At 46.2% G+C, this 19,980-nt stretch overlaps 5 protein-coding genes and 1 non-coding gene across 6 annotated transcripts; 2 read left to right on the forward strand and 4 right to left on the reverse strand.

Moving 5' to 3' along the window:
* Nucleotides 1–2,814: 2,814 nt before the first annotated feature.
* AGABI2DRAFT_176940 (hypothetical protein) lies at nt 2,815–4,710 on the forward strand (the record flags this gene model as incomplete). Its single annotated transcript, XM_006458636.1, has 3 exons — nt 2,815–3,116; nt 3,171–4,301; nt 4,379–4,710. The coding sequence occupies 3 exons, from the start codon at nt 2,815–2,817 to the stop codon at nt 4,557–4,559; spliced, it is 1,614 nt and encodes a 537-aa protein (XP_006458699.1). The 3' UTR covers nt 4,560–4,710.
* Nucleotides 4,711–4,737: 27 nt separating this feature from the next.
* AGABI2DRAFT_115729 (hypothetical protein) lies at nt 4,738–6,318 on the reverse strand (the record flags this gene model as incomplete). Its single annotated transcript, XM_006458637.1, has 2 exons — nt 4,738–5,431; nt 6,200–6,318. The coding sequence occupies 2 exons, from the start codon at nt 6,316–6,318 to the stop codon at nt 4,738–4,740; spliced, it is 813 nt and encodes a 270-aa protein (XP_006458700.1).
* A 669-nt stretch (nt 6,319–6,987) lies between these two features.
* AGABI2DRAFT_176941 (hypothetical protein) lies at nt 6,988–9,350 on the reverse strand (the record flags this gene model as incomplete). Its single annotated transcript, XM_006458638.1, has 5 exons — nt 6,988–7,324; nt 7,371–7,419; nt 7,833–8,018; nt 8,314–9,110; nt 9,160–9,350. 5 exons carry the CDS (start codon nt 9,348–9,350, stop codon nt 7,021–7,023), a joined length of 1,527 nt encoding a protein of 508 aa, XP_006458701.1. The 3' UTR covers nt 6,988–7,020.
* A 1,714-nt stretch (nt 9,351–11,064) lies between these two features.
* AGABI2DRAFT_t24 lies at nt 11,065–11,166 on the reverse strand. The gene has a single exon. It is a non-coding gene; the product is annotated as a tRNA-Met (tRNA).
* A 2,007-nt stretch (nt 11,167–13,173) lies between these two features.
* On the reverse strand, nt 13,174–15,299 carry AGABI2DRAFT_200525 (hypothetical protein; the record flags this gene model as incomplete). The annotated part of the gene is made up of 6 exons (XM_006458639.1): nt 13,174–13,820; nt 13,876–14,121; nt 14,173–14,605; nt 14,664–14,712; nt 14,771–15,166; nt 15,221–15,299. The coding sequence occupies 6 exons, from the start codon at nt 15,297–15,299 to the stop codon at nt 13,284–13,286; spliced, it is 1,740 nt and encodes a 579-aa protein (XP_006458702.1). The 3' UTR covers nt 13,174–13,283.
* A 1,950-nt stretch (nt 15,300–17,249) lies between these two features.
* Nucleotides 17,250–18,680, forward strand: AGABI2DRAFT_183665 (hypothetical protein; the record flags this gene model as incomplete). Its single annotated transcript, XM_006458640.1, has 5 exons — nt 17,250–17,611; nt 17,670–17,727; nt 17,784–17,975; nt 18,024–18,076; nt 18,135–18,680. Exons 1-5 carry the CDS (start codon nt 17,339–17,341, stop codon nt 18,678–18,680), a joined length of 1,122 nt encoding a protein of 373 aa, XP_006458703.1. The 5' UTR covers nt 17,250–17,338.
* Nucleotides 18,681–19,980: the final 1,300 nt, after the last annotated feature.

The raw sequence follows: 19,980 nt of genomic DNA on the forward strand, positions 1-19,980 counted from the left end.
ACAGTGGCTCCATTGACTGGCCATTGCCTGGAAATTTGTTTTAGCTTGGTCTCGTCCAACAATGAAAGTCACACCTACGTGTGCGAGATGCTTGACCTCCCTGTGTTGCTGGTGGAGTTGGTAGTGGGCCATTATTATCAGGTTCCTTAGCAACTCATAATCAATATCAGCTTCGAGCTCATAGTATATAGTCGCTCACGTTTATTTCTGTGGTCCTTCTAGCCCTCTGCCTTCGCTCTCTGTCTCTGCGTGCCCGCTGTGCCAATTGGCGCCTTGATATCCTAGTACTATCCTCGCTCACATTACTGCCTGGTGGATTACTGGATTAGTTATATGGAACGTAAATGGAGGAACCAAATCGTACCAGATGTAGCAACATTACGGTCAAAACGCCGTGTTGCCTGGGTGGTTGATGGACTCGGGTAGGGTTCCTGGGGAGTGGGTGGGGTATTTTCATCGCGAAATACATCATTGTCCAATGTTTGCCTTGAGAAATGTCATTGATCCCATGAACACAGAAATACCGGCCATTGTAACTCACTCGCATTGCTGTTGACTGACCCTTGAACGTTGAGACGGTACATTTTGACTTGATGAAACTCCCATCACTCTTCGCCGGCGAGGGCTTCCAGGTGGTGAAGCATAGGCTTCACGGTGAGCCTGCCTGACGCGAGATCGTTCCTCTTCGAAATCGGGTGGGGTCTGAATGACAAAGGAAAATGGCCTGTAGTATTTTATGCCGGTCAGCATGAGCATGGGTAGGTAGCTTCGTGCAACACTCACATGAGAATAATTCCTTCAAAGACACGTCTCCAATCTACCACAGTACGGCACCGCAGCGTCGCGTCGAATAACGTATTTGCTGTTCGGCTACCCTGAAAGATCGGGGAATATTCTCGAATTTTTGTGTCGAGGCATCTTGCAGCCATCGCCATTGCCCACATTACTGATAAAAGGCCATTCATAGCATTCCGAAAACAGATGAGATAGAAAAGCACGACATTCAAGTTCAACAATGTGATTTGAATAGGAATGGCTGACTCGTTGAACACAATCTCGCTTACAGGGACCGCTGGGAGCAGTCGTACGCCAGTAAGAATGTGTTCGTAAAATCAACCAGTTCCAACATCAACAGCATAGTTTCAACAATGAAAGCCCTTCTGAAGTGAAATTCCTGGGAAATCCAAGAATACGGGAGTGTTGAAACTATGGAGAAGCCCATAGTGTAACCAATAAAGACCAGCAGTATTCCATGACAATGTTCAAAAAGAAGTGAAGCGCTCCGAAAGAGAAAACGCGTCGTTGATTTCGAGATGGCTTCGTGGGAAGATTTCGCGACGCGGCTCACTCATTAATAGTCATTACCCCAAAAGGTGATTCCTAACTCAGACGACTCCGAGCCAATCAGCACGCGATATTTTGACGTTTATCCCCCCGTGGGAAGACTGAGCAAATTTATGTTAATAGATGACTCAACTCTTTCTCATTATTTAGTTCCCGCGTCATTTCTTATTTCTTCTCGAAAGTTATAGAGCCAAGCCAATCTAAAAATAGGAATCCTGTTATCCTCATGTTGAGGTTCTCAAATTCTCGAATCTCACACGATCTGATCAACACAGTTGACATCGACTATCTTCCGCAGCGTACGCATGTGAGTTCTTGCGAATGAAGCGAACCGGTGAACGATCCATTTGAAGTTTGAAGCTTGAAGTTCCCTTTCCCCGAGTCATCGATTTATCTTGTCCCCACCCTTCCCGGATCTCTCCTTTCTGACTCGGGGAAAATGTAGTTGGTGACTCATTTTCATGAACCTTCTCTGTACGCATGGCTGTTGAGCAATAGAGATAAAAGTCGTTCTATCTTCTTCTAGAATTGCTCGATATCATATTCCCATCTGCTTAAAAAGCCTTGAACGCTGCCTCGAATTTCATTAATTGACGCACGCCTCGAATTGTCTATTATCGCCATCGTCACCCTCGTCGTCTCTGATTCGAGACGACAATGCTCGAATTATATCGACAAACTCACATTATCACCGCCTTTCATCATCTATCACACCCGGCGCGTTTGCTAGCTCAGCTGTATTCAACAGCTTATAAAATTTATATTTACGGTATTGTTTAATACCGTAATTATAGTTTTATTAGGTCGTGTTATACGACCTCTCCACCACCTCCACCGCGTCCACCCAGTTCTGCCGGTTAGCCTGTCTCCTTGATTTGCTTCTGTTGTTATATTCTGATGACTGCTTTCAGTTTGGGGTTGATGTCAATACTACACCTCAATGGTGAGTGTTTCTTTCCTTTATTTTAATAATTATATTAACACAATTCCCCTCTAGATCTGGGTTTTATATTAGTACTAAGTAAAATACATAAAAGATTCTCTATGAAATTAGATAAAAGGCCTCTCCAGAAATTTAAATACATAAAACATTTTTATAATCCGGTTTGAGCCTAAGGTACTTGAACTACGCTACAGGAAATGGTATTTTCTTTTTTTTTGGTCTAATTTCGAGCCTTCTAGCATTTTGTAGAACAAACAAGAGATTATGTCACTCTGACTTCATCACCTCGAGGCAACAACACGCTTCCACGGCTGTGAAACGTCTCTTCTTTCGATTGATCTCCCATTGATGATCAATATCCGTTAGCTCGATCTTCCTGCTGCGGCCTAGATTGATGAACCGTAAGTGAATCCATCATAACAGAGCAATCTTCTGCCCGACATTCTCAATTACTATTATGCCGCTGGAAAGCCGATACTTATCAAGCGAGTTTTTTTTTTTTTTATCTCAACAGTATGATGATGATCATGGAACAACAGGCGACAACAAAATTGAGCCGGACGGGCCGCGAGTCCATCAACGGCTTGAACCTGGCTTCACCGCATGCAATGCACCGTGCTCTAAGCTGTTTCCAGACCCAGGCAACTTCGTTAACGCTCGTTGGTCCAACACAATCCACTCACTTACTTCAAGCTGCTGTCAGCAGAGCATGGTTGCGACGTATCTCTTTCTCGCGAGCTAGGACTTATGCCAGCGATGCGGCTTCGACTTCCCACGGCACCATATCTGAACCAATCGCAAATCGCGGTGGACGGGGTGTCGTTGAGAGGTAAGTAAAATTGCGCCCGCATTTTCAGTACAGTTAGTTGAGTGAGTACCACAGACAGACTAAATTTACGCAACGGCAGTCTACCGAAGCGGGGCTCGACCATGATCCACGCACGAACCCAGTGAAATCAGCGATTCCTTTCGTCGATGAAGCTTCTCCAGTACCCTCAGGCTCGCGGGCGGTAGACCAAGATGTCCCTTTGGCATGTGATACCAAGTCGCCCGTGGTTCTCGCTGATCCTAGTCCTGCTCTTTCCCAATACACAAAATTATCTTCTACCCTTTCACTACCTCCGCCGATCTCTCCTCAAATGCTCTCTGAGTGTCTTCTTCTCGCGTCATATTCTAAACCACCACCTGATGTCGAAGCGCTAGTTCGCTACCACGACTCGTACCCACAGTTTCATTCTTCTGAATCCTACAATATATCGATCAAGTTTGCTATCAGTCATGGACAATATGCTGTTGCAACTCGACTCTTCGATGATATGACCAAGGGTGGAATACGCTTTGACAGTACCACATATAAGCTCTTGGTACAGCTGCACGCACAGCAATCTTCGAACCTAGGACAAGAAACTTCAGATAAACCAATACTACGAAGGAGGTCAACGTCGCTCATGAAGATGCTCTCAGTTATCCGTGATTACGGTCCCGAAATCGAGCCAGAGGTGTTTCTTAGACAAATTCTCTCTTGCCTACGACCTATGTTTTGCGGTTGGGAGGTTCATCCAAAAGTCGTCAAGACTGCTCTTCACTCCTTAGTTCACAGGAACCTGTATTCAGCCGCAACCGAATTGGCCAATGCTTACTTTTCTAATTTACCTGCGGGTATTGACGAAGAGACGAACGCTGAATGTATGGAGATGATCCATCTTCTAATGAGCGTTGACACAAAGAGGGGTATACCCTCTTTTTACGCCAACCAAAAACTTCTTGTTGCACTCTTGAGAACTCATTCTTCGCTCCAACCATCGCCGGATACCTTTTTATTGCTGCTTTCATCGTTGAGGAGAGCGAAGAAGAGTAGCACTGTGGCTTTCGAAGTCATAGCATCTTTTCGACATAGATGGGGTGATGGAGTTTTCGATGATCGTGTGAAGCAACATATCTTGAATTTGGCGGAGAAAGAGGGTCGACTCGATATTTCCGAAAAGATAAGAAATCAATGGGATGTCAAGTTGGGGTACGAATATCTCTTCCAATAGAATTGCTGTATGACTGACGATCTTAAGCATGTCTGCCCTTTACCGGGTTCCATAGCCGTTTCCCGGTTTTCGAAGGCACCAATACATCCCTTTCATTAAGTTATTGCGAACCGTGCTGCGGCGTTGGTTTCTTGTTGGCTATGTGTGGATGTAATATTAATAGTGCCGCAGCTGCTGCGGCGTCGAACGTTCATTCGGTCTGTGGAAACTTTGAGAACAAAACTTGTAAGTTCTAACAACTAATACAATTTGGATGCAACATCAATTCGTAATTCACATACTTCAAAACATACAGGGAAAAACTAGAAAGCACAAGGAAAAACTAGAAAGCAAGAAAGCAAGTTACACATCGGAGCAGCATACGAAATAGAAAACAAATTGTATTACATGATAGCAATTGAATCATCATGAAAGCTAAAAGCCACCGTGGGCCGTGACGAACAGCGCCGCCATGAATTCGACCTCGTCATCGCTCAGAGTAGAACTGACCCTGGAAGGCCAAACGGGAGTTTGGCAGTGAACGAAGTGAGCTATTTCTTGAATGCTCGGTATCCCTGGGAGCCTGTTGCAATAAAAACGCTCCCAAGAAATCTGATGGCGAGAAAAATGATGAAAAGCCCGAGCCACCCCGTGATCACACCTCGCAAGGTGGATCATGCCAATAACGATTGGCGAGACTTCGTTGCTCGTTGCGATAATAAAATCAGCAACAGAATAGTTGTTGCTGGGGGTAAATGTTACTAGGTATTCATCGTTGAAGACAGTTGTTTCGTCTCGCATCAAACGATCGATGATGTCGGCACGGGCACATGGAGTTATGGCGTTGGGATAGGATAGGAGGGTGAGAAGTACTGATGTAACATACTTCTGGACGCATATCGGCTGCATGGACACCGGGGAATAGGCATCAGGGGGGCCCTCGAAACTGGAGAGCACGTCGAAGGCGAGACGACGGAGGCCGGCCCATCCCATGGGCTCCGCATTCGACCGCAGTAAGTCGGACGGATCAGCGTGTAGTTCCACGTCGAATGAGAGGTGGCTAAGGGAGGTGGTGCAGGGGTCGTGAGCGCTGGCGATGGCACCCCGAAAGGCGGTTACAAGTCGACTTCTAAACGTGCATGTTAGTGGGTAATGACTAAAAGCAGATTATATACGTGCATAAAATCAACGAAGTTAGCCATGGAGCCAGTCACGAATGGCGGGCTCCCGAGGCTAGCGCCGTTGTAAGGGAGCAAAGGCGGACGCACCCCACTTCTCGTGGAGATGTTGCCCGCAGAACTAAAAACCCCAACAACAATCCCAAGAAAAATAAAGGGAAGTAGCTCGGTGATGTGGGTCATGGTTGTGTGCTGGCAGAAAGGATCGTCCACGTAGACAAGCCAGCTATATATCTCATTTGGATGTGGCCCCACATAACTTTGACATCCGTGACTTTTTTACGAGATAGACTTAAGCTTGGTCACTACATAGAACCAAACTAGCGGGAAGCAGAGACGTGAGAAACATACTTGTAACCATTCGTTTCACCCCGACCTAGCTTTCGAGTTGAATTGTCCAGAGAGACAGTAAAGGGATAATTATGTCCTGGACGAAGAGAAATTTTATGATGGTATATTGTCATGAGCCTGAGGAGAAAATTACAAGATATCAGAGACTTTGCGGTGACAGATGTTCTAACAACGTAGTTGCGGCTACGAATTGCTTCATCCAAAGTGGGGAAAAAATGGAAAGAAAGAAACTGGTGGAAAGTTGTGGAATTACCAAGCGGCCAAACGTAACGAATCGGAAGACGTTAACTCACGCTAATGAGTGTAAGAGGCAAGAAGAGTCCAGTTATTCGGTAGTGCTGCCATCTGCAGGAGGTAACAAGTGATACCGCAGGAGGTCGGAAGTATGTCCAAAGGGGACAATCTCCAAAGATCGTTCTTCAGATCGGGAGGAGATTGTGAGGTTGAGAACCTGACTCTGGTCCTTCGTTAATGACAAAGTTGACATTGAGGAATATGTATAGGTTTGAGTTATCAACTAAAACGGAACGCATCGTGGCGGAGGAAAGCGTCCTTCATCGCTTTCTCTGAGAATCACGCCATTGGATCACTTTGTCCTTCAAATCCCGCAGTAAAGCACAGCCTAGGAACACCGAAGAAGAGGCGTAAGCGAGTCAAACTTCTAGAAAGGGCATGAAGTGCATGGCGGTTTGTGATATCGATCACGATGAAGTCAACGACTCGTATGTTCACACGCTGTGACTCACTGAGTCGTATAAAATTGGAACTGTGTTAACTCTGGATCCACGTTGTTGGTCAGTCTCTAATGGATTTCGTGCAACATCATCAATGGTAAGATCATTATTAGTAAACCAGGATGCTTCTAGGGCACCACCTAGGCGGTTTGGAATACAAGCAAGATGACTCACTGGCACACCTCTGATTCAGCGTCAATCATATATCGGGCCCCTTCCAAGTTCATTCCCCTGATAAATGTGTCCTAAGCCACTAATAGCACGTCATCTTCCGCTATTCAAGGTGATGCCTTTGCTACATTGCCTGTGGCACTCAAATATAAGGCTCATTCATGCCTGAAGGTTCTCCCTCATTCCGAAGCGCCCCATCTGCATCGTGTTCATCCACATAAATACGCCATCATCACTGAAGACCGACTCAGCCTTGACCTCGCCGTCTTTTTGTATTGCTATTGTCACCTCATAATCGTCCCGCGAAGTACTGCCATTAATCGTTTCAACTTGAACCTCGGACCTCGCGGTTGACCCGCGGTCCCGCCACTCTTTATTATGTGGCTAATCCAATCGATACCCGCATCAAACTTGATGCCCAAACTCCTCATATCGAGGTTCACCCGCATTCCCCCCTTTAACTCAAAGAATTTATTCGCCTCCGCCGACTTGATTCCCGGTGGGTTTGCTAGCTCAGCCGTCGGTACGGCCCCGTTTGTAAGGGTCGTTATACGACCTCTCCACCACCTCCAGAGTGGTCCACCCAGCCTGCCGGTATGTTCACTTTTAAATCCTTATATTTTATTTGACTTACATTTTTTTCAGGTTGGGGTGTGATGTTAATACTAGCCCGGTAAATCCGGCTGGTAATTTATTTTATCTGGCTATTATAACATCCTGCTTATTTGTTTTTTCAGGTTGGGTTTGATGTTAATACTAGTTTACTATTCAAATATATTTGAGACTTGATGATTTCCACTCTGAATCAGGAAGATATTGAGTACAAAGATAATTCAAATCTGAATGGAGCTCAATTTTGTTACATATATCATTTAACTTCAACCCGCCTCAAGAGAGGGTGTACCCGGAACATAGAGTTATGCATAGTCTTCTCCCCGTCTTCATTCCATCATGATGGTCTAAATTTAGATGTTCTAGGGTGATGTAGAAGATCCAAGATATTCAGAAGAAAATAGCCTAGGAACATCATCAATCATTATTGCTTCGAGTCAAATGAGTCAATAGAACCATCATATTATCTCAGATCAACGTCAACCATGACGCTCGCATCCACCCATGTACTGCGGTGTTGGAGGAACCGACGTCTCGGCGTTGGCAGAAGGTTTACCAGAACTATTAATCAATGCGCCTTCCCTTCTATGTGGATTTAGAAGTACCAAGTGCTGTTTATGTTTCGAGTCATTTCGAAGTCTACGTGCTGCGCGGATATCGCGTCTTGTTTCTAATCAGCAGTGCCAAGAACACAGTGGACGGAAATCAATCAAGATACGTACTCGAATACTAGTGAGCAACTGGGGACGACTTATATCTCTGCAAGTGTGAAACGATAGCAAACAACATATTTCAAAGCATAAAAAAAGACAACAATTTCAAAGCACATTTCAAAACATAGCACAGTGAAAGCAAGCAATTCAAATCAGCAGGACAAAAGAAACTAAAGCAACAGGAAACAACATCATAAAAGTCGTGAAATTCGTGAAAATCTTAAACCGCACTGCCTCAGGCCATGGTGATACCATTGTAGCGATGGAATCGAATTATGGCGACAACAAATAGAGCAGCGATGTACTCTATGTCTTCGTCGTACAGAGCAAACGGACCGGTTGCTGCCTCCGGGTCAACTTCAATTGGAGCACCGTGACGGAAGTAGGCATGGTGAAAAATTCCCCCGGGGATCGGTATGATAGGAAGAGCACGGGAAGGTTGCGCTTGAGAATGATGAGCGTGCTGCATAATTTCCCTGATACTGAGAATGCTCGAAGTGGATTGAATGTAATGAGTCCAAGACGAAGGGTTTGACGCAAAATCATGGAATGCTTCTTCAATCATCGCATCCTCGTCAATGAGGCGAATAACGGCAGTGGCTAAAGATGTGGCGTTGGTGATAGTCGTCGCAACAAAAGATATTTCTCTGTCATCCAGTATAGGGGAAAATGTCGAAATGCCGCTCCTCCCGAAGTCACTGGAAATACTATCCAATAGGGCCGGACCGACAAGCTCGCGAGGATTGAAAGAAGAGAATACTTCTAACAATACACGTGCGGTCAACCTACGAACGTAGGTTTCTTCTTCTTGTCGGAGGACGGTCCCGTCTTCAAGGTGAGTACTCATAATTCCGATATCGGACAGAGTACGCTGCGAGATACTATTGAGCCCAGCCCAACCTTGGGCACGGGCACTAGCCCACAGCATAGCTCGATAATCGCCGACATGGGTCGACGATCGAGCACCGCGAGGATCCTCACGGTTGGAGGTGGTGGTGGGGCCGTAAATGGAACGCAGTGCGTCCCGGAAGGCCGCTACGAAGCGGTTACTAGCAAAGCGGAGTCAGTGTATACGTGATTGAAACACTAATCACTTACAACAAGTCATGGAGATCGGAAGCGGCATTGACCACTCCAGGTGGTAAAGAAAGTTGATTTGTGCCGCCAGGGTATAAAGGAGGTGGTGGACGGGGCCCGCTCCCAGGGGAGATCGCGTCCACAGGGAAGAAGACAGAGAACATGACGCCAGCGAAAACGAAGGGAAGGAGGCGAATAAATTGCAGGGGCATTGTTGAAGAACACCTACCAGAACATCGACAGAAGGTAAACAATATATAGTAGCAAATTCTACGGACCTGAATCTTCTAGGCATCTCTTAGAAGCGTTTGGTAACTGTATCGTAAGCTCGGTCATTGAGGTCCTTGTAGTAAACCTTTTTTTCGGATCGAATCTTGGAAATGAAATTAACCGTGAATGCGTGAACTGCCAACCCAAAATTGTGATATGGACAAAAATACCAATAGTAACTTCGGAGTCTCGGACGATCTCCGCTAAGTCACTAGTGAGACCTTGAGGACTGATTGATCACAGGATTGACCGGTATTGCTGAATGTGTGGGGGAAAGAGTGACATGGACCGGGTTACGAAGATCCTACATAGATCTTATTGCTCCAGAGGGCATGTTGAAGCCGGCTGTCTGGTGATCAGTTTTCTACATCGTGAACACAACTATAGTACGCTGGTTCACTGTAGGAGCTAATTTTGAAATCAGTATACTCGAGAGACAAAATTTTTTTCCTATACGGATCGCATTTGGATTGCACGGTTCTCGGTGATAAGTAGTTGTGTACCAAGGTTTGGGGCGGCTGAACCCGGAGACTGTACCCACGCGATTCCTGTTGATCAACGCTGCGCAGGTCTCGTCATGGTTCTCACATCGCTGCGCTGCAAGTCCAACTTTGCTGGTGACTCATATTCGACCTCAAATCTGCCGTTCGATTATGTGGCATTGTCTGAGGAACAGGAACGCCCTCCTCAGGAGTGCCATAATATGTTGTCGTTGCCAAGTGATAATGTATTAATCTGGAATAAAGGTATCTTGTTTCGACAGTTGCAACGCCCACGCGCCAGCTGAACATTAACTTCACGATTACAGGTATCACCTGCTGCTAGTCATTCACCCAAGTTTCAGTCTCGATAATGAAAACTCAAGCCGAGGGCTCATATCCTCTTTGTTACCTTTTTCCATTTTCACGGGGCTAAATATCGTTCTTCTGCCTTGCCTGGCTCTTCTACCACCGAGATTCAATAATTTTTCCAATTCAACGCGCTGGGCAGATCAGCACAATCAGTAGTGATTCGAGGTGTGTAGGGCATCTAGTCCTTTTTTCTTCACACTTATTAACTCAGCTCTTTACAGATTGGGACAGGAAAGTTTCCCCTCAGAAATCATAGTCATTGAAGAGGCAGCATCCGCCATCTCAAAGGAGAGCTACATGGATTATTGGATACGAGGGTTTTTTGACCGAGTAACCAAGTTGATTGACCCCGCCATCTTGTCGAAGCCTAAATGAAAGTTGAAGAATACAGAGGGGGTGCAAGGTGAATATCTTTCGCTCCTTATATAGCGATGGCTAAAATGCTGAAGTTGACAAGCGCATATTGGTAGATGCACATGTAGTCTTAAAGCACAATAGTGCCATTTTGATCGCGCAACCTCAATACGAAAAGACCCTAGCCTAACGGACGTTGCGACTCCAGTCAGGGCGGTATGGATCTGTACCAACTCGAATATTCCACTTCAGTTGGTTGTGAAATATGAGCATGTTTCTTCCTTAGTTTCGGTGATTCCATTTGAAACTAGGTGAACGCTGTACGGTCATAAATTGACTAGATTATTCGCTTCTTTCTCTCGGCTTAACCATATAAACGCTGTACCTAGTACCGCCTTCAATAAATCAATAAATCAATTTGAAAAGAAAAGAAAAAGCAACTCATGTTATGTGCTCCCAACCAGGGTCGAACTGGTGATCTCCGGATTATATGACAGAGTGTCATTCATACTAGATATGAGACCGGCGCTCTAACCAACTGAGCCATGGAAGCTTGACCATGGCTGTTGTTATCAAATTATCAGTATGCCGAACATTAAATCGTGTTGTGGCGACACCTACCTGTGCGATGCAAACAAGAGAGAAAGGAGACGCGAGGAGGAGAAAGCTGTTATGGCAGAAACGATCTCGAAACAGAGACAATAACGACTTTACTCCGGGAAAGGAGCCACCAAACAGCGCCAGTCGACACCACGACAACATAGTCATCTGCACCGAATTCAACACATACTAGGCCTTCAACTCCACGATCTTTGGTCATTATTCTAACTGGTCGAAGCACAGAAAGCGAACGTGTTGCAAAGAGGTCAAGGGGTAATATATCTGAAGACTGGAGATAGCCTTGCCTATACCGCTGTTTGTGAGGAATTATGTTATAACTAGCACATGCGCGGCGCGCTGCGCCGCTTAGTACTGAAGTTTGATAATCATATTGAAATTTTTGTAATGATTAAGACATGATTTGTATTGTAATAGTATCTGGAGGACATAGACATAAGAGTATCATATAATATAATATAGGATAGTAAAGTGAATGAGCCAAAGTGAAAAGTTTCAACATCGACGATCATTCACTTCAAGTGAATGGCGAGCAACGCCAGATAATGGACGGTGGTGATCTGCATGTCCGTTTCATTGTCGTTTGAAAAGTCCAAGGTTGCAATGCTTCTATGGGAGGAAGGGTTTTGGTCTTGTGCTTCCAGGTCTACTCGTTAAACTCCCAATCAACAAAAACATAAAACTTACACTCTGAATCAGATGAGGGAAGAAGCTTTGACCTCATAATCAATGGCCCATCAATCACTTCCCCACATTGCAGTCTACTGTACCTATCAAACCCAGAACTTGAAGATCACGCCCACAGCACGCTCATAGATTCTACTCCCGGTGTATACAAAGCTTGGGAGACGTTTGCCTCCGATTACTCACTTGGTAATTTTCGCGAGGTCGCTCATGCCACTCATGGTCGAAGACTATACACTACCCTGAAAGAACTATGCAAGATACAGGAAGAGGAACAATTACTGGTGGACCCGATCCGAAATATCAATTGTTGTCATATTGAATGGGCTACAAGATAGAAATAGACCGCTTCGAAAACGAAGTCATCCTAGGTGGACCCATGCCCCTACCTGGTGCTAAAGAATCGTGGGGATAAACATATCCTTAATCATATTTCTGCATTTTTAGTCTTATCGGCACCCAACGCCGCCAACGCAAACTGAAAGCTATCGACAACGATTCTGCAGAAAGACCAATAGACTTGAAGTCCGCGGTCCAAGGACGTGGAGAGCGGACAGGGGTCCATCATATATGACGGAGAGAAGCCATTTCTCACTGTTTGGAGTATAAGGAGCATGGTGCTGGATTCTGTACTGCCAACAGCGAGTTAAGAAGGGATGGTAGGCACGAGAGTCGCATTGAGTGGGATGCGAGAAGCGTGTCGATTTCGAATGACGATGGTCAAAAAAAGTGAAAAGCGCGTCGATTTTGAGTAGGGATGCATTTGTGGGAAGATTTGTGTGACGGGGCTCCACACGTGGAGTCTTTGGAAGCCTGTGACACGAAGAAAGTAGGCTCTCGCAAAAAAGGAAGAAAGGGCGAAAAAAAGAAGGCAAGGGAAGAAAAGGCATGAGAACGAATGAGAAAAGGTATCGCGTACGAAGCATCCGCAAGCAGAGCGCGGGGACAAGAGGGAGGCGAGTGGCGAGTGGCAACCTGAGCGTGACGTCACACCAGCGTTTAATGTAAAGGATTTATCTGATTCATATACGGAGAACACACTCACTAGTGATCGTGTCCTTACTACGCTTTGATGTGGTGGGCAAAATTTAGGAAAAATCTATATATTGCCCTCCAGTGCAGCAAACCTGTCCAGAAAGGCGGAAGTGATATTTCGGAGGTCATCATTTCATGATCTACTAAGTTCAATGAGGATAAATCCCAGTGTCAATTCAACCTTCGGATTTGATTGGTAGAACTCGTCAGTCCATGTGTTACATTCAAAATCAAACGCACGAATGTAAATTATAAGCTAACTGAAGCTAACTGAATGTTTCTCTATTATTTAATACATTAAAAATGCAGCATGGATACTACACCGAATCTCCGTCATTCTTGCTTGGGATGAAGAATCATATCCGCACATTTTTCCGCAGTCATTACAACAGCAGCTTGAGGGTGCGCTGCGACCACCCACGGAAATACGCTCGCATCAGCAACTCGAAGCCCTCCAACACCAAACACCCTCAGCTGTGGATCAACAGCTGCACCACCGTCGGGTGCGTCCTGCCTGGAACCCATGCGACATGTCGAAGTATAATGATAGGTACTCATGTTCCTCCGACGAATGAATTTGTCCAGAGATTCGTCGTCTTCTCCCTGAGGCAGTGCAGTCTTCCAATCTTCAATAGGATAGCCATCTTCGCGCATTTTCTCGCTAATTCGAAGTGACAATTTCAATGCTGCGCGGAGGGGAATAAAATCTTCAGGGTTAGAGAGATAGTTGCAATAGATTTTCATTGGCGCATCGGCTTGGGTAGACGCTAAGCAGACCCGGCCTCGACTCTTCGGGCGCATGACGATAGAGAGTAAGCTAAAGAAACCCCGAGATTTATCCAATTCGAGCTCGCAGGTTTCGTATGCTATCTAATCGTAGGCAATGTAAAGGAGAGTGGGACTCGACTGTAGGAAAAGAACTCACTGGAGCGATTTCAATATCAGGCAATGCATCCACTTCACCTTTGTCCTTGAAAGGAATACCACGCGCATCCAATGATGCGCTCGACATGGTAATATACGTTTGTATCACCGGGCAGAGTAACATTCCAGTACCCCAAATGAGCCAAAGTAGGATTTGAATAACCATTGTCCACGGTTGTTTCTCCACGGACAGCAAAGAGTGGCCCATAGGAACTCGGAATGCAGTCGACACACCAAAGTGATCTTGCTACAACTTGAATCAGGATTACATACATGGAGAAGGTGCGAAAACCCATACCAAGTTGTTACCGACAGCGGGGAGATTTTTGTGGACTGGGATATCGTGCTCCTTGAGATGCTCAGCAGGGCCGATGCCACTCAACATCAAAACTTGTGGTGTACCAAATGCCCCAGCACAAACGATAACTTCGCAGCCACACATGACGACTTTCTTCTTCGTACGGAATCGATCTATGATTTCAACCCCCTCTACGAACGGTGTAGCATCGCGCTGTCCTATTATCAACTTTCCGCCGATTGCGTTTGTCACGATATGTAAGTTTGCACGCGCCCGAACTAGTTCCGCCGGGAGGAAAGCGCGATTAGTTGAATTTCTGTATTGTTTCCTGTCTCGTGTGAATTGGCCTTGTCCAATACAGTTCGTCGGATTCTTCGGCGAGTTGAGATCCTCAGAGTGAAAAATGCCTAATGATTTACAAGCTTCAACAACCCTGAAGAAGTTCGTTATTAGAAGCGTCTTTTGATATATAGTGGGTCGCGTCAACTAACCGGGAGAAGGGTGGAAAATACAAGTGATCTCTCCTGTTCGTCCATTCGCCTAGGATATCACAGGGACGTTATAATTCTGACAAGCACTTGAAACCGAAAAATCTCACCCATCTTCCCGTGAACATTGTCATGATCTTCCCCATCCAAGAAATTCTCCGACTTCCTGAAAAACCGCTCAACTTCCTTCCAACCCCAACCCTCACATCCACTTTCGGCCCAAAAATCATATTCTTTTGGCAGACCCCTTGAATAGAGCATCCCGTTTATACGCGAAGTTCCGCCTAGGCCTGATCCGCGAATCAACCCGAAACCCTTGTTAAGTTCCTGGTGGTATTCGGACTTCTGTAGTCGACAGAACGTCCCTTCCGAACCATAGCTCATCGAAGCAAGGGGTATACGCGAAAGCCAAGTGTCTCCAACGGGACCGCGCTCAATCAAGAGCACTGTAGTCTCTGGGTTTGCGCTCAACCGGTTCGCCAGAACACATCCCGCAGTTCCGCCACCTGCAAATGTTGACCTCAGCATGGGCTCCTCTTTTGACATTGAGAAATTCGTACCAACGATGATATAATCGTATTTTGTGTGGAGTCTGTCAAAGGCAACATTCGGATAGGACGTGCTCGAAAATGGCCACATAACGGCGCAGAAAATTAGAGGTCAATGTAAAGAAGGGGAGCTCTTATACTGGCCTCTGCATGGCAACGACTTGTAGATAGGAGCTGGATAGGAGAGATGTTCGGCAGTTCGTTCCTTTTTCAACTTGACACTAATATCGCGGCCCTGATCATGAATAGAAAAGCCCGTGTCGCGACTGACTGCACGTGCCACTTCCGGGATATGTTGAACAAAAAAAGGTAGCGGTGCCATGAGCGTTGAAATTTGAAGGAGTACAGCAGGACTTTGACTTCGCTTTCTTGCCTCGCGCGCGGTGCCTGTTTAATCCAGCGAGGATTGAAACCAGCGCGACTTCTCGCTTGGAAGCAGAGAAAGTAAGGGGCTTTGACTTGTCATCGTCCCTGAGCTTCGGAGAAATGGAAACTGCTGAATTCAAAGTCGAACAACTTTTAAGCCCAAGAGGCGTCAGATTCGCCGATCCCGGACATCCATGATGTCACCGGTGGGGGGGGTACCCTCCATATATGGTCTAGTCGTTGTCTACGGCATTGTGCCAGCGCACACCTTGAATCAGTCGGCGGAATACGGCCATCAGTTAATCAAAGCACGAGCCAGGCTCATGCTGGGCTCATTTAGGTCGACATGCAATCGAGTCAAAATCCTAGTCAGTCTCCGAATTCCAGTAATATACATTTCATTGTTCTCAATTATATATTGTAACAAATACAACGCCTTTAATTACATTTGGCCGTTTCATGCTTTGTCGTTGGTGTAGTCGGATGCATCAACTTGTGATGGCCAGGATGATGGACAGCTGTCGCCGTTCGTTTGCCGACGCTCGCTTTTGGTCTAGTCCAAATCAGTTGCCAGGGTTTAGCAGCCTCACGTGAGCCAGACCCATGTCCGGGATCGGTGAATCTGACACCTCTTGTTTAAGCCCAGGACCCCGGAATATCCCTATAAATGTTGGGTACGGATTTTCCAAAATTCCGGGGTTTTTGTCCGTGCAAAAACCGGTGTTTTCGTCCGGAATATACCCGGCCTCCCCCCAAGGTGTCCAAAATTGTCCGCGAGTTTGACCCGGCCTTAAAAATACCAAAAAAATCGCCAAAAATCTTCAAAATATTCCAGAAGGCTCAGATTTTAGTCAACTGAGCCACAGCTGCAGAGATCCTACGTGACCCGCGGTGAAGCGAATGAATTTATGCTCGTCGGTGGTAGTGCAAGCAGAGTGAACAAGGAGCCAGGGGTCCGAATTGGGAAATTCCAAAAGCGGCAGTGGTCTCCGAACATGATGTGAACTGATTTCCACGACTATATTCGAAGACCTGATATGCAATCGGACAATGATGATACGTTGGAAACAGATTTGGTGACGAGGCTGTGATCTACACCTTTTTCAAGTGATGTTGAATAGAAAAAAGAACTAATCATCGAGACACGAATCATAAAATGTAAGGTGCTTGTCCGAACCGTACCCAACATCTGCAAAATTTCCAGTTCTTGTCCGTGCTTCCATACCCGGCCTCTTCGGCAAAAAGGGCACTTTTTTGTCCGATTCGTACCCAGCCTAAGGGTTGAGGTCACCGATTTTTGTCCGGACCCCGGGTACCCAACATTTATAGGGATATTCCGGGGTCCTTTAAGCCCCCAGTTGTCGCACATTGTATTGAAACTAGATTGATGGTAGCAGTAAGGATCTGGCCAGGCTGTCAACGGAGCAAGCCGTGCAAATCAATCTCCGTTTTAGGAAAGTTCCATAGGGGGTAGTTGCAGGGGTTGATTTTCACGGCTTGCTCAGCTGACAGACCCCTTCTCACTCATCCTGCAGGTGCTTGTCGTGCCGCGACGCTCATGTAGTGTTTCGTCACAACGATACACGACCGCTGGTATGTCGTTCTCTCTGGACATGCTCTGCAGGTAAGTAGGACGACACTGGACACGGCTATGCAATGGATGAATTCATCTCATGAAAATGCGGTGTGTTAAACGGAAAGCTATAAAACCACTGTGCCTCTAGTAGCTGGTCGTAAATTTCCGACAATCCCCGCTATTCAATCATGTTCGACCTCGAATATCTTGTCCCTCTTGCCCTTGCATTTTCTGTCCCCGCTAGAGCCTTTCCTGCCCATGCTTCTTTAGCTGGTTTGCGTACAGAAGAATGGAACAAAGCACTAGCTACTCTAAAGTATACTCCTCCACCGCCGCCCCCTGGCCCTTTGGAATGTAGTGGTACCAAGCTCGTCAATGATGCTGATCATCCTTACATGGATCCACAACCGGGCGACATACGCGGGCCCTGCTCAGGTTTGAACACGCTCGCCTCCCATGGAGTTCGTACAGTCTTCTAGCTGATTGATTATCGAGCTGAAATCTGACCGTCACTTACAGTATATAAATCGCACCGGAATTACCAGTTGTTCAGAAATAATCACTGCAGCAATGGAAGGTGTGTTCTTATTTCATACTTCTTCCGTCAAAATTCAATTTTACTGATTTGAGCAGGGTTTAATATGGAGAATAACCTCGCGAGATTTACGTGCTACGCTGCCTTCCTCGTAGACGGCAATGTTATCACTGACAAACTCAGTATTGGGGGAAAGTCTGATAAGACTGGTCCTGATCCACCCGGCCCAGCTACTGTAGCCGGTCTGAGCACGCACAATTTATTTGAGGGGGATACCAGTATGACTCGAGGTAAGACCAGTGTAATCGTCTGAGGTAGCTGGCTCATTCTGTCCCCAGCGGATGCCTACTTTGGTGGCGACAACAACTTCAACGAGACATTATTCCAAGAGGTACGTCGCCTCGAACTGTATATCTCGACAGCTTCAGCAACTTATGCCTTTCCTACAGTTCGTTGAATACAGCAACCGGTATGGTGGTGGAAAATACAATCTCACAGTTGCTGGCGAGTACCGGTTTAAGCGGATTCAAGATTCTATTGCCACCAATCCCACCTTCAGCTTCGTCGCTCCCCGTCTATTTTCTGCATACTCCGAATCCGTCAACCCCATCAATTTTTGGGTCGATGGACGCCAAGACGATGGTCAACTTGACCCCGAAGTCGCTCGTAGCTTCTTTGAGAAGATGCGTTTTCCTGACGACTTTCACCGAGCTGCACGTCCGATGAACGGTGAAAATGAGTTAGAGGTGCTTGCTGCGCATCCAATTGAACCGGGAAGCAATATCAACGGAGTTGATACTTACACTCCCGATCCTACATCAGGAAAATTGGCGGATAAATGTACGTTGTACGAGAACCATGTGAATCGCACTGTGAGAAGTTTATACCCGGACCCGACTGGCGACTTGTTGGATGCTCTTAAGATTAACATGCACTACTTCTATACATCGGTGCAGCACAGGGGGTGTAAAGAAATATTCCCTTATGGGCAGTGAAGCTGGGTGATTACGGACCAGGGGCTTTGTTGACGATGATATACCATTTATATAGAGCGCTTTAGATATACCGAACGATGGACTTGCCTTAATGAACACATGTACAGCTCAATAATTATTTCAATTGTAGTAACTGCGTGCTATGTATAATAATTCACTATATGTTTAACTCCATTCTTGAATAAAGGCTTCAAAAGTGTAACAATGAATAGTCATGGATGATTTTTACTCCAATCTGTAATCGAAATTCCATTAATGCGCACCGGGTCGCTGGCAACAATTTGGAATCCACATTACTCCGAGGATGACATCCAATACATCACACGCGCCATAGGCAGTCAAAGTAAAAACAATGATATAAGGGGTGGAGATTCGACAGTCAACCAAAGCATAAAGATGATGCGAATGCTAGATCCGTGTCTTCGGACTTTCGAGAAAGTAGTCGTCTGGAACAAAAAACCGCTTTTGGGAGTGAACTTGGATATTCGGGGAATGAACGTCGGACATAAGACCATATTGGCGATCGTCAAAGCCCGAGTAAGACCCTCTTTCTTCATCACCGAGGGGACAAAGTATATCACAATGAAGGCATGATGAACGCCCGAGCATGAAGAACGATTTCACATATAAGAAAATGCCACGGTGATACCCAGAACCCGCACCGGCCGCCCACGCCTAGATCGACCGATGTTGGTATTGATTGCTGGAGCTGTACGAGATCTTGCTATCCGTGTTAAGGGGAGATCGAACTTTTCCCCTATAAAGCATGTCTAGAGCCAGGACAACCGACGGTATTAGATGTTCAATTTCCTGATTGATCGTCAGTACGACGGGCTACGTTCGCACCGAAATCAGGGTCCGTTGAGCGGCTCAGATCGAACTTTAGCAACGTGTGATGCCTAAAGCAATATAGAGCATGTGGGAATTCGTTTCTAGAAGACGATGCCGCCGGTCTCGATAGGTCCGTGTTGTAGGAAATCAGATGTGGCGGCATTTCAGATGGACGACGGGCTTGGATAGTTGGTTGCCGGGTGAAAACCGGGAGGGGACACGAAAGACCTTGAGGGCACGCGGGATCTCTTCGCCAGCCACCTCCTTTCAGCCCCTGTTCGATTGGCCCCTTTCCTCAGCATTTGGGGAGACACCCTGATGCGTTATACCCATATCACTCGAGCTACTAGGGTATGCATTGAAAGGTGAGGGCAGTCGAGTCGCAAGAAACAAGGGATGTAGTAGATCTGGGGTCAGCGACAAAGGCTTGAATAGATTCGCAGCGATAAAGCCCAAATACAGCCCCTCG

This window comes from Agaricus bisporus, assembly GCF_000300575.1.
Source record: "Agaricus bisporus var. bisporus H97 unplaced genomic scaffold AGABI2scaffold_2, whole genome shotgun sequence".
In the NCBI taxonomy this organism is placed as follows: domain Eukaryota; kingdom Fungi; phylum Basidiomycota; class Agaricomycetes; order Agaricales; family Agaricaceae; genus Agaricus; species Agaricus bisporus.